Raw genomic sequence first — 13874 nt, 5'->3', positions numbered from 1 at the left:
AGCCCCACACAGAGCTGCCATTGCCCCACACAGAGCTGCCGTAGCCCCACGCAGAGCTGCCATTGCCCCACGCAGAGCTGCCGTAGCCCCACGCAGAGCTGCCACAGCCCCACGCAGAGCTGCCGTAGCTCCATGCAGAGTTGCTGTAGCTGCAAACAGAGCTGCTGTATCCCCACACAGAGCTGCCATAGCCCAGTGTAGATCTGCCATAGCCCCACACAGAGCTGCTGTAGCCCCATGCATGAACAATGAGCTACAGCTGCTGCCACCACCCCATGCAACACCAATCTCCTCTGACCACGGGGCAGGGCAAGCCTGGCATCGCCCTGTCCTCTGTCTCACAGCCTCATATGAGGTCTGTGGGCTTAGATTAGTTTTTTTTCAAGCTCAGACGAATGAAAGGGACAGTCTGCTCTGGTCCTAGGACAGACTCGTCTTTGGAGACTGCTGCACCACGCCAGGACAAGCCATGACAGTTTTTGTCTGTAGCCTGCTGTGTACATCACAGGGACATCTTTGTCCATTCTCTACAAGGCCTTGGAAATCAAGTGGTCGCAGTGCTGCCCAGGAGGCTTGCAGGGCCAGCCATGGAGGGTGTGTGTCCTACTGAACAGGAGTTGTTGTGTGGGAAACACCCGCCAAAGTCTCCCAGAGCGCGCACTGCAACAGCAGCGGAATTCAGGGCCAGGTAACAGTCCGGGTCCTGCTCACACACAGAGGGCTCTGCTTGGCGCTGGGGGCGAGGCTTGAGACAGCAAAACCAAACAACAAAAAAAGGCTGAATAGGAACATTTGCCATTTCCAACCTACAGGGCAAGATGTCCTTGTATCTGTTCTTCTTGATATTCTCTGGTTGCTCAGATGCTGCTGTGGGGTAGATTTTATCCGCTCGGTACTTTGTTGACTGCCTTTTCAGCTTCTGCGATGAAAGAATGGAACAAATTACTGAGACGTGCTATGCACGGCGCTCCTGGAGGGTACGCGTGAAGGTCCCGGGGTCAGGCTCACTACCACAAGGCAAGGCCTGCACCGTTCATTCCTTCCTGAGTGGCTTTCCTCAAGGTACAGCAAGAGCAGGAGCCACCCGAGCCCCAGCACAAGCTTCTGGAGAATGGAAAGTGTGTGCTGAGACGGGGCCCACACAGGCACGTGGGCTGCTGGAGTGATACAGCACATGGAGCATCACAAAATGGTGCATTTATACAGCACGTGGAGCATCGCCCTCAAACTGCTGAGACACAGGCATCCCGCTCAGTGTAAATGGCACCCAGATGAGTCTCCACTTGCAAGCAGCTCTTGTTAAGAGTAAGTAGCAATGTTAAACCACCTTTAACAAATTATGTCAGAAAAGACAGATAAATCAAATTATTCTTCTCACTTTGGTAAAGATGCCCTCTCTGTAGGTGCAAACAGCCACGCTCAAGCCACTAAAGGAGCACAAGCAATCCTGCCAAAGGACAGAATAGAAAAATAGAAAGAAAAAAATACAGCAGAATGGTGCTTTCAAAGTTGATGGTAATGAACAGTGCATTCAGAAGCTGATGTCAGTGCGTCACCTCACTTTTCTGTCCCTGCAGCAGCTGACATAGGAAGTGTCTGCGTATGGGAAAGTAAGAGCAGAAAGGATCAAACGCTGGCTGTGAGACTGCACAAACAGAACAAGGGACTTGAAGAAAAGCCCTGTCATTTACAGTAAAACCACCACAATTTGCATGCACAGGTGGTTGTGCACACAAAGAGAGGGGAGGCATTAGGACAGACAAATAGCATTGCAGGAGTGCGCAGCAGCTCAGGCCAAAGATCTCCTCCCGTGCAGTAGGAAAGGCAACCTCGGCGACTTCCACCTGCCCTTTGGCTCCAAAATTCAGCGGCAGATTGGCCGCTGGAACCAGCACAGGTACCGGGCTGGGCAGCCCATGGCCCCGCACTGCACAGCACAGCCCCGGCGCGAGGGGAAACTCAGCATCCTGTGACCACGCGTTGTTCCGTGGAACAAGCGACGTGGCTGCGGCTGCTCTCATCACTTCCCTCCAGCCCCACACCTGGAAACCCAGCACTGAGCTTTTCCCAAGCGTCTGAGGTGCCGGTCCCCACTGGAGCAACAAAACAGGGCTGGACCTCGCGGGGACCCCTGCAGCACCCCCACAGCCCCTGCCCAGGGGTGCCTTGGGTTGTTCTGGTGTCTGAGACATCTCTGGTCTTACAGATGCACCAGTTTTACCCTTCCCGGTGTCTGTCAAAGCTGGGCGAAGCCTCTGGCTCTCTAAGCAGCACAGGCAGCCTGGCAGGGCCCCCTTCCTCTGCCCATGGCTCAGCCGCTGTCTCCAGCTTTAACAGCGACAGTGGGGTGGCATCCAACTGACCTTGCCACCCAAAACAGCATCAGAGCTCACAGATCAGGGCACCGCACAGATCCCAACCCGCCAGGCACTGCAGAACAAAGGGGAAGGTGACGGCCATCACCGGCTTTGGCTGGTTTTGCCTTTAGGGAACCAGAAATAAATTTCCAGGAGGGGCCAGACGCGCTGCTGGGCCCAGAGCACGTGCGTCCATCGCAAACAGGGGCAGGAGCCCCTCCAGGTAACAGCGCAGCACCAGGCCTGTCTTGTGGCCGAGACTGACAGCTCCTCACACCTTGGCCAAGGCGCCAGAGTCAATGAGACCTGGAATGGCCTCGGGGACACCCCCAGCCCCGCTCCCGGCTCTGCGGGACAGGACAGGAGCAGGGATTTCTACCAAAATGACTAAATGAAAAGCTCAGGTAGCAACGGGGGTCCCTGGTGTGAACACACATCTCGGATATCACGGACTGCAGTGGGAGGACAGGGGCTCCATGCTCCCCACTGAACCCCACGGTGACACCGGGCGAAGTGAAACTGCATCTTGACAAGTGCACTCACAAAGCAGAAAACAGGAAGCACTTGGGAAATTATTTAAAAAACAATCAGTTCTACTTTGAATGCATGCCATTAAATTACTCTTCTATCTTTACATTCCTTTTACCCCAGTTAACTCCCGCATCTCTTTCTACTGTGAAATTCATAGAAAACCTTATTGACACATGCAAATCACATCAGGAGATGTGACTGAGCGGTTCCCTTCAAAATCAGCTGAGACACAGAGCGCGCCTTGAGGGGACTCACCAAAAACTCCTCGGCGAACGCCTCTCGGTTCAGCTTCTTGCCCCGGGCCCTCTCCAGGTTCTGCCGCAGGATCTCCCTCCGGTCCATGCTGCCGGAGCCCACGCCTGTGCTGCCAGAGCCGGCGCGGTCATGTCAGGCGTGCGCCGCAGGGAAGGCGCCGGCAGCCGCTGTGGTTACTGACTTCATCGCCGGCCTTAAAGGAAATTGGTGCGCAACCGATACCGCGGCCAAATCACAAAACAAAACGCACGACCTGGGGCCCTGGCGCCGCCTTCTAAAACCACGCGGACGCCGCCTGCGCCCCTCAGCGAGGGCAGTGGTGCCGGTGCGGCCTCCTGGAGAGGCAGAGCTGTCGAAGGCCACCCATTGCCTCTGCCTGCCGAACTGGGGCAAACCACACTGAACTAGAAACAACCTCCAAACCCCCAAAAAAAGGTCTGGGAGTCACAACCTTGATCTGTCCAATATCTCGCATTTTGTGCAAAGACTTCAGACTGGCTGTACCAAGTTCTGTTTCCTTTTCCGATAGTGACTACAGCCACTAAATGTGTTCCCCCTCTGTATTTTCTCACAGATCAGGTACAGAATAGCTCCAAGATTTCTCTGTCCAGCTGCTAAAGGGCAATGAACTGCGGATCACTCTGAAAGAGCCATCAGTCCTGCTTTAAAATAATGTCGAATCTTAATTTGGCAAAAATAAGCCTTTGAATCACCTGAGAGGAACAGAGAGATCTTGAGAATAACCAATGGAAACGTGTCTTAAAACAAATATTCACCTGACAAGTCTGAAAATTATCACTGCAGCACTAAGCACTAACCTAGAAACCTTGAATAAGAGCGAAGCCCGCTTTTATGGCTAAATTGAAGAGAAACACAAGGAGAAAAACAAATTAATAACAATAAACATTTATTAACTTCTGGGTTTAGTGTTACAGTTTATTTTACAAGTTGCCTGTGTGTAGTTCTGCTTGCAGTCTCCTGAAGGACCACCACAGCGTTGCTCCCATTAATTCAGCGAAAAGCCCAGCTTCACCTTCTGGAAAGCAGCACAGCCCTTTCTCTCAATTGTCGAAGTTCTCCTGAAATCAAACAAAAAACCCCATGTGTGTGTTTTATCAAGAGAATCCAGGTTTAAAGGAAGCGGCAGGAGGAGAAGGACTGGGATGGGGGGATGGGTGTCGATTTTGTCCCTTCCCCGGTCACAGGCACCGAGTGGGGTCTGTGAGGTTGGTTTTGTACGGCCCATCCTCGTTATTTGAGTGCCCATCGAAGGGAGCAAGGTGAGCTCCTGAGATACAGAGAAGGAATTAAACCTGAGGAAGGTTTCATTAAACCCAGAGAAGGAGATGGGCAGTTTGATGGTGGCTCCAGACTTCACCCAGGCATTCCCACAGCTGAGCCCCCATGGCTCCACACTGGGGTACCTGGTGTGGGTGTGGGGGGACGCACTGGGCATCAGTGAGAGCCAAGTGGGGCAGGAGGGAGAGGAGAGGGACACAACGCGGGAGCCATCAATGTCCAGGCACACAGCACCGCCACCTTCGCATCCTTACCCATCCGCCAGAGGCCTCAATGTAGCTCCTCACTCGAGAATTTCCGCTAATCACTTCTGTGAGTTGTGTGGGGAGCACCACAGGTCCAATCTTCTGAAGAACGTACGTTAGCAATTTAACAGAAATGGAGAGAAATGCTCTCTCGTAGCCCAGCTCGGGGTTCTGGTCACTCCAGGTCCTGCTGAGAGAGTCCACGGCAGCCCCAAACATCTCCATCTGCAAGCACCGAGAGGGCACTTAGAGCTCTTGTTAAATGGCAGTGTGATGGGTCAGTCTGGGCTCAAAACCCAACGTTCAGTTAAATCCCTGCCTCTGCCCCATGGTCCCTGCGCAGCACAGGACGTCCCAGGCTGGGCTGTCCCACACTCGAGGGGACACGAGCGGACAGGGGTTGGGCTGCGGACAAGGAGCCGGCCAGGCCGGGCAGGACATGGCACACTTTACCTTCCCCTTCAGGACCTCGGCGAGCGGTGCAGAGGAAACCTTCTCAAAATCCAAGTTGCACTGGTCCCCTATGCGCCGCAGGCGACTGGCCACCACCATGGGGTCGAAGCCGGTCGGGGGCTCTTCTGCGGGCTCTGGAGCAGAGGGAGCGGGGTGGGGGCTTCAGCACCGCGCTCAAGGTGGAGAAAGGGAACACGCAGACGGCCCAGCCCCTTCAGCCGCCTATGGCATCCAAACGCCGCCCTCAGCGGGCGCCACAGTGAGCACTGCCCAGGGACTCAGGAGGGAACACGGGGCAGAGCTCTGTCAGACACACGGGGAAACATAAAACAGAAGTCCCCAAGAAGTGTCACAGCCATTAAAGTACACATTGATCTACGGGGACCTGGGGCTCTGTGCTGGGGGTTCTCCAGGGCTTTCTCCTCCCACCCCAGTCGGTTCAGGCCCAAGTCCCAGTTCATCCCCATGCCTGTCTCTTCCAGCGCATCCCTAAGGCCCTTCTTGCCCTCCTCTGGGTAAAGGACGACGGCATGTGGGCTTTGGAGCAGTCAGATGTTATACGCAAGGTCTCTTCTGAGCAAGTGCAAATTGCAACGTTTTGAAGTCTCATAGTGACCCAAATTTGTGAAGGTTTTCACAAAGGAGCAAAAGGCACGCTTCACAAATTTCAAGTACGTAAACCCATCAGAACTTCTCAGCTAAAATGCTTAAAGCGGAGGGGGTTGCCGGACACCCCAGTTAAAGTATTTTTCTCTTAAAGCATCCTGAGGGGGAAAAAACACCACCAGAGTGTCATTTATTGTTTCTGAATGTTACCAAAGCAAGGTTCAGCCAGAAGGAGCTACCCGACGCTGGGAGCTTCAGCAAAACCATTTCCATGTTTGACAGGGCCATAGGGAACCGAAAGCAGGATCTTTCGACACGGAGCAGCGGGCAGCGTTATCTGGAGACAGCACTTCCTGACTCAACCCTGTCCCTCGCCAGCCACTGCTCCCGACCCAGCACAGCCCTGGTGCCGGCACCGGGCTCCCACGGGGCGCTGGGTGCTGCGCAGGGCTCGGGACAGCGGAGGCTCAAGCATCTCAATCCAGGAGAGGGAAACGAGCAAAACGCTATGGAGACCTCTTCCTTAGGCAAAATGACAGACTTCTGTTAAGCTCTTGAGAAACAGACCTTGTTTGCTGTCTGGTGTCAGCAAGATTCAGTGTCTCTTGTGGTATTTTAACTAGTTTGTTGCCGAGAAAATAATGGGAAAAGCGATACGAATACAGGTGGAATTCTGGGTTTCTTGCAGCATTGCTCAGCAAACCGAAGTAGCCCAAATGCTATTGGGAGCTACAGACCACACTGTCTCACATGTTAAAGCAACGGTTTTTATCCAACAAGCACTATGAGCTTTCTTTTCGATGATGACAGTTAAAACTTGTCCCACTTGGTTTGTTCAGAGCAAGTCACCGAGGACCTGCAGACCTGTGTGGGGCGCAGCAGCCGGTGGCACCTTCCCTGCAAACAACTTCACCTTGCTCCAACTTTTCCCCCAAAACAGAGATAGTGCAGAAGTCATCACAGGCTTGCACTTTAGGAAACCCACCAACCTCAAGCTACAGCCGCCTTCCCTTGCGTGTTCAGCCCAAACGCTGCTGTGTTATCTGCAGCAGACAGACCGTTCCTCCCACGACAGGCCCTACCTCCCGAGTCAGTCTCCAGGCTGCGGCACTCGCCCTCATCCTCACACCGCAGATCGAAGAGCAGGGCTTCCACAACGAGCTGCGTCTGCTGCTCGAAGGTCGCCATCGCCGCCTCTCCCACCACAGAGCGGGCAGGGGCGAGGGCACAGGTGAGCTTTGCCTCCGGGTGTCAGCGCCTTCTTCTTGGAGCCGCACAGGTTCTTCCTTCTGGGAAGACTCTGACCCCAGACTCCTCCCTGGGGCTGCACGACATGCTGATATTTGCTCTTGTCGTCATTCAAGCTGTGGGTGTGGTTTAGTTTCAAAACCAGTCATTTCTGTTACAATCAACTGGAATAAATATTTACAAGTTATCAAAGAGCACTGACCTGTTCATTCGTCAATAAAGGGACCTGGATAAAAGGCGAGAAGCTCCAGGTCCCATCCCAGAGACCAGCCTCAGTCCAGCCACAGCGAGTCAAGGACAGCTTGCCAACAAGCCATCAACTACTTTTTTCCTGAAAGCTGCTTAATGCCAACGCTTCAGCACCGCTCTCTGTAAGGACAGGAATGCAGTACGTGCACAGACACTGGAAACTGAACAGGAGCCTTGCCACAGCGACTTAGTACCTGCCTTTGGACTCACCCATAGGTACCTCATCCGACATGGGACTGACACAAATGGTTGCACAATTGGCACAAGGCTCCTTGCAGCCTTTCTGCAAGGAAGCAGAGAGAAAAAAGCTCTCACAGAGGCAGGACTGCAGCTCCCCTGGATCCAGGGTGGTCACTGGATGACTCCAGCCCGCAGACTTCAGGGCTGAACAAACTGCTCCAGCAAACAGCCAGGAATGATCCACACTTTTATTTGGAAAATCAAATAAAATCTAAAACCTGTTGTTCAACAGTGACAGCAGCGTTTCAGTGAAGTGCACAGAAGGCATATTGCAATTTAAAGGTACAATTCATTCCTTAAAAGAAGTTAAAAATAACAATAAATCTTACAGAATAGGCTTAACAAAGCCACTCCTTGCAGAGCCCCATGGAGCCCGGTGACAGAAACCTGTGTACCTCAGCCTAAGCCAAGGAGCCTCAACTTCCAACAGAGCAGATGGAGCCAAAATGCTCTGCAAAAAAACCAACTCCCAACTCTGGCCAGAGATAACCTTAAAAACTGTAAAACTCCAGTCACACAGCACCACACACCGCGTGTACTGTGCCGTGGGGACAGGCTGACAGCGCTGCAGGGAAAACCAACCTGTAAATACCCCTCCTAGTCACAAAGTAACGAACGGTAAAATGTGATACTGCACACAGGTTACCCACCTGAACAGCAACTCTGCCCTCACTGGTGTGAGTACCACGGACGTGGCCAGAGCGACGCAGGCCACGCAGCTCACAGCACGTGAACTCACACCACGTCACGCACAACCACGCGCTCCTGCGGCTTCTCACAGCAGCGCTGAGGGGGGAACTTCAGAGAGGGCGATGCGTGATTACAGGAACATGTTTCAACCAGAAAATCCACTTCTTTCTCCTGAAGGAGAAACCCATGGGCTCCAGCACCACGCACCCTCTCTACCACCCTGACACAGCAGAGCTCTGTTCCCCCCTAAGGGAACCAACCACTGAAATCCAGCAGACAGAAAACAAGATCACATATAAAGGGAGCCAAGGCCTCAATACTTCTCTCTTCACTGCACTGTTCCTCCTAAGCAGCAGAGTCCTGGAATCTCTGAACTGCTTTTTGGATTGTTTACAACTGTCATTAAAAAACCTCTCCAAAACACACCCCTGAACTTTGCTCATTTCTGGCTCCATCAGTCACGTCAGTGTCCTGTGACAGTCACCACAGATGTCACCGCTCCCATGACTCACGCCAGGAGCTGCAGGCTCTGATGGCTTTGCCTTGTCCGTTCCCCAGCCTGGAGGGAGGGCAGACCCCCCACGCTGCCCCCCCACCGCACTGTCAGGCCCAGGATGGGGCTGTCAACACTTGCACAGTTTACAAGTACAAAACCAGCATCAGACACAGCAAACGAAGCCAGAGAAATTAACTTTTGCTGTGCCCTGAGCAAACATCCTGCTGGGAGCAGGGACCCATCAGGACCCCAGTCCAGCGACTGTCCCCAGAACCGTCCTCAACGCTGAAACAAAGGTCTGCAGCGCCTCCGGCTTTGCCTTGCTCTGCTTCACCAAAACCTGCATCTCCGAATCCGCCGCCTCAAGCAGGAGCTCTGTTAGGAAGAGGCAGCCGGCGTCGTCCTGGGCACTGAGGTAGGCTTTCCACGGCTGGACACCAGCTTTGCTCATGGCGATGGTCTGGATGTGAACCACGTGCAGGGCCGTCTGGACGGTGTCCGGGTGGACAGTCCCACCCCAGGGCAGGGAGAGGCGGCAGCTCACGTCCAAGCTCAGCCAGGTCTTCTCAAACTCTTCTGCAGTCAGGTAAACGTCAGGAGTTAAGGTCAGGCTGGCTGGATCAGGATGAACCTTGAGCACTTCTTTATTCCCTTCAGAAATCAGTGACTCTGAAATGAAACCAGAAACACGTGAGATGCAGCAGATCAGGTGTGGCTCCCAATTGCACAAACATCTCATGGAGCCATCAGGTGAAGAGGGCAGGAATTGCAGCCCCCTGTGGTGATCGGCCACACACTGCACAAGACAGCCAGGACACGAGGACAGCTTTCTCAGAGCACTGCGATCACCCAAGAAACCCACATGAGAACATGGACTGACACGGGGAACTGGATCCCGGGTGAAGGGTTACCTGCATCTCTGTTCCTGGAGTCAGTGCAAGGAGCGTAGGAGGGCTCTGCTGGCTGGTGAGCAGTGACGAGCGCCCAGCGTTCTCTGCCATAAACTGGTGCAAGAGTATTAAACTCTGCAGCCCAGGTATTCACGGGTCGCTCAGTTTGGTCTTCCAGGAGCCCCAGAGAGGGGTCAGACTTGGGGCTGCACAGGACCCGCTTCACTTCGTCCACACCGGACTGCAGAAGGCGATAGTAGAACAACCCACGGTCTCGCACTGCCATATCCATCTCCTCCTCTGGGAATTGGAGGGAAATAATTTATGGAGAATTCTATCATCCAGATTTCTCCAAAGCACCAACCCTTAATTACTAAAACCAGCTTCCCAGGGACACAGCGTAAGCCCATCACACTCCCCAGCCAGAACGCGAGGGCCCATGCAGCAGCCCAAGGCATGGAGCCACTTGACCCCGCATCCTGGACATCCCCTCGCAGCTCGGATGCTGACTCACGGCATCCGTGCACTGGGGACACCATAAACCAGGTCCCCAAGAGCCTGCACCACAGCTTCAGTGACACCCAATGATAGGAACCCACCTATGCAGTAATAGAGCAGCCTCCCCAGCATGTCCTGGCACTCGGCAGGGCGAGACAGGAAAAGGCGCACCAGTGCGGTCAGGAGCTCCATCTTCACTGCTGGGAACATCTCTGATTTCACGCTCTCCACAAAGTCCTCTAAAACATAGGGGGCGTTCGGCACTTTCTCACCATGCGCGCCCAGGAGCCAGATCAGCGCTTGCTTGCCCTGAAGGGACCACAGAAGAAAGAGCAAATAAGGGGCTGTTGAGCAGAATGACAGTGACATAAACCGGCAGGAGAGAACGGGTCTTCTGAAGATCTCTGACCTTCGCCCACCCATCACGAGCCGGAGGAAAGCCAAGCGGTCACAGCCCACCCATCCTCCACAGCCCCAAAGCATGAAACCTCCTCACCTCGCTGTCCTGGATGGCATCCTCGCAGCCCGGCAGCGCCCGACACACGGCGTCCGTGCACTGGGGACACAGCCAAACCAGGTCCCGAAAAGCCTGCACTACCGCTGCAATGAAACAAAGCGTTCCCATAAAACCACCTGGGGGGGGAATAATCCAAGAAACCCCACTCAAGAGACTTTACAAATCTCAGCTAGGGCGGCCAGTGCCTTGCTTGTGACCAGGATCTGAGACACAGTCCCATGACGCTGCCTTTGTCAGAGCAAAGTTGCTCCAAGTCTAAAATAAAGCACTGAAACCTCAGGCTGTTCCTCTGGCTGTTGGAAAGTCATCTCTCTCCTGGACATTCCCCAGCCTTCAAAAAGACACTGACTCACGGTGCTTCAGACGCATGAGGTTAGAATGACAAATCCTGCTCTGGCAGGGGGATTGGACTGGATGATCTTTTGAGGTCCATTCCAATCCCTAACGTTCTGTGATTCTGTGATTCTGTGAAACTAACACAGATTCAAAACGAGTCTCATGAAGTTGAGGTCAAAATGCAAAGGCTCTGCTCTCCACTTACAGAAACAACAGCAGCTGCTAACACCGAATTCAAGAGCTGAGGGCAGGCGTGTGGTTTTCAAACTGAAAGCAAGACCATTTAAAAGAGAGGGCAGAAACAATACGGAGTTAGACCTGAGGGCAGCAGAAGAAAAAGAGAAGCCTGGGTACAACAGAATCAGACTATTATATGAGGAACACAAATCACAACGATTTAAAAGATCTACCCATCACCTTGGCCCTCAAACAGTCACTAAAATGTTCCTCACTCCCTAAATCAGCAGGCACAGCCAGAAAGGAGCCTCCACGTCAGACCATTTGACCACCTCCCACTTCACCACCAGGAGTAGCTCCTAAGGAAGGAAAAACTATGATGTCTGGTCACTCTACGCACCCTTGCTCCTCCAGGAACACTTCCACCTGAAGACACCGATTAAATTAAAAGCCAAGAGCCTTTGAGACCCTCGAGTTTGGGACCACAAGCACCAGCAAGGCCACTTCTAGCGAGCACAGGCCAGGCAGGCGATTACCTGTTGAAGGCCCAGGAGCTCTGTCAGAATCCCCACACACTGCTCTGTGTATGTCCTGGCAATGTTGCCTGCAGAGACACCAAAGGGCATCAGAGTCAACCTCGTATCAGACATAAGAAAGGGGTTTTAGCATCTCTGGCTTTCTCCTTACGAATGCTATAGAAACTCACCTATTTTAAAGTGTACAAAACCAAAACTAAAGTGCCTCAAATCACCTTAACTCTGCCCCAATCACGACTCAAAGAACGAGCAGGAATTAGAGCAGCTCCTCCACCACTACATGATTCCACTCAACACTGTAAGGCTCATTAATAAGATGAAGTTACACAATTCCTGTAGATCATCTCATCAGAGCAGACATTCAAACAAGATTCAAGGATACTCCGTGCAGCCTGAAACAGCTCAGTGCCAGGACTTCTGACAGAATCGGCACGATCGTGGATTAGCAGCGCTCTCACAACGCGCTGCTGGGAGGCTGCTCCACAGAGCGCTGAGCTGCTTCAGCGCAGATGGGTTATTTGGCGTTTTCCCAGGTGTATTTTGGCAGAGAAAGGCCCACCTCAGAGATCCAGGGCTGCCACCGCACCCAAGGCAAGACACAGCTCTTACCTATGGCGAAGATGGCCCCCTGGGCGAGCTCTACTGACACGTCAGTGCAATAGCCCTTCAGCTCCTCCAGCACTTGCTGCACGTTTTCGTCATTCACCAGCTCACACAACACCTCCATCTTCTGGCATTTGATGTAGTGGGGCTCTGAATACGAGCAGAAGAACTTCTTGTAGTGGCTGCTGAAGTGGCCAGGAAGGCTACCAAGGATCTGACGTACGTGGCACAGCGCCGTGAAGCAGAGCTCCCGGCTCTCAGAGGTGCAGGCAGCCAGCAGCGGTCCCTTCACTCTCACCAGAACATCTGCCTGCACGTGCGGGTACTCCCTGGCCAGCACCAGGAAAAGCTTGGTGGCTGCCATCACCACGCTGGGGCTGCTGCTCTTCAGATAGCCATCCAGTAAATTGAGAATGTCGAAGAGCTCCTCCTCGCTGCGGGGTCTGTATTGCAGAAGGAAGGTCAGCACCTCGCTCTGCCCCCACTGATCCAGATCAGCCATCCTGCCAAGAGAGCGCACACAGTTTGCAGGAGCCAAGAAGCGCATGAAGATCTGCGCTGTGCAGAGCAGAGGCCTTCGACCCCGAGTTCCTTACGGTCTCTGTTCCAAACCAAATGCTGTGTTTCAGAAACTGTGTTCCACAGTTTTATCTCGGGAGAACTGACCAGTTTATGCACACAGGCTGAACTCGGTATCAGTCACGTGCACTTCTGCTGGTGCTCTAAGCCACACAGCAACATTGGCAAGAACCTGGGGCAGAGCAATATCCCTCTTTTGCCAGATCATGCAGAGTCATCTACAGAAAAGTTGATTTCTTCAAGCAATGGAAAAGTTATATATCTTTCAACAGACTGGGAGAGACATACTAGAACATACCTGTCCCACAGATCCATTGTGTGCACTTCCACCAAAAAACCCCCACCTAACCGCATTAGTTTACAATGCAAAGCAGCCCAGCAGCTGAAGCAGACTCCCTGGAAACGCAGGACATCTCAGATTTCTCTTGAGATCATAACATAAAAGCAATTTGGTTTCTCTTGGGACACACACCACCACCTTTGGGTGCCTGACAGGAGCCCAGAAACACCGGCTCTGTGAGCACACAAAACACAGGAACAAGAACGGAGCTTCCAACACCATCAAGGAAAACAAACCTGTTGAGAAGATGATGGGCAATGGGTTTGTTGATGACAACTCCCCCCTCCTTCTTCAAGATCTCTTCTAAGGCTCTCAGACAATTCACGACTACGATAGGATCCTGGTCTCGAAGCAAACTGTACAGCTCGTTCACCAGTGCACCATCTGCAAAGAAGCAGAGGTCCCTGTATCAAATCCTGTTGTATTCTGTAATTCGATGACCATCTCTAAGCATTTCTCATGAGCAAAAGATAGGGCTTGAACTGGGAGAAGCTGTCAACAAAAATTCCACATAACACCCGCCCTTGGCACAACATTTCCCCGAAGGGCCGAGGATCAGGAACGGCACCCAGCTGATGGGACTGTGTACAAGTGTGGTGCTGATAAAGCAGGAAGGGCTGTGGAGGAGCCCTGAGGCAGCGTGGAGACCTCAGGACACCCCGGGACAGGCTCCCTGCGTGCCTACGGCTCCCGGGGGCCACTACCCCCTCCCCAGCGAGCCCTCCCCGT

General features: G+C 53.2%; 3 protein-coding genes across 3 annotated transcripts in view; all 3 read right to left on the bottom strand.

The window, feature by feature from the left end:
• PTPN22 (protein tyrosine phosphatase, non-receptor type 22 (lymphoid)) overlaps positions 1 to 3230 on the bottom strand; it is a 15378-nt gene extending 12148 nt beyond the window's left edge. The window contains exons 1-2 of the mRNA XM_010185212.1: positions 3144 to 3230; positions 811 to 919 (exon numbers count right to left, since the gene is read on the bottom strand). Coding sequence (XP_010183514.1) covers positions 811 to 919; positions 3144 to 3230 — 196 coding nt within the window. The remainder of the gene's footprint in view (positions 1 to 810; positions 920 to 3143) is intronic.
• A 974-nt stretch (positions 3231 to 4204) lies between these two features.
• Positions 4205 to 6934, bottom strand: BCL2L15 (BCL2-like 15). The gene is given in 4 exon segments (XM_010185211.1): positions 4205 to 4222; positions 4697 to 4912; positions 5141 to 5274; positions 6820 to 6934. Coding segments are annotated over 4 exon segments (483 nt in total).
• A 1976-nt stretch (positions 6935 to 8910) lies between these two features.
• On the bottom strand, positions 8911 to 13524 carry AP4B1 (adaptor-related protein complex 4, beta 1 subunit). The gene is made up of 8 exons (XM_010185210.1): positions 13382 to 13524; positions 12233 to 12729; positions 11624 to 11691; positions 11342 to 11357; positions 10554 to 10657; positions 10159 to 10366; positions 9581 to 9859; positions 8911 to 9338 (listed from the first exon to the last, which is right to left on the bottom strand). Exons 2-8 carry the CDS (start codon positions 12726 to 12728, stop codon positions 8911 to 8913), a joined length of 1599 nt encoding a protein of 532 aa, XP_010183512.1. The 5' UTR covers position 12729; positions 13382 to 13524.
• Positions 13525 to 13874: the final 350 nt, after the last annotated feature.

This window comes from Mesitornis unicolor, unplaced genomic scaffold, assembly GCF_000695765.1.
Source record: "Mesitornis unicolor isolate BGI_N332 unplaced genomic scaffold, ASM69576v1 scaffold29905, whole genome shotgun sequence".
Taxonomy (NCBI): Eukaryota; Metazoa; Chordata; class Aves; order Mesitornithiformes; family Mesitornithidae; genus Mesitornis; species Mesitornis unicolor.
The sequence above is the reverse complement of the archived record's forward strand: the minus strand, read 5'-3'. Positions and strand labels throughout refer to the sequence as shown.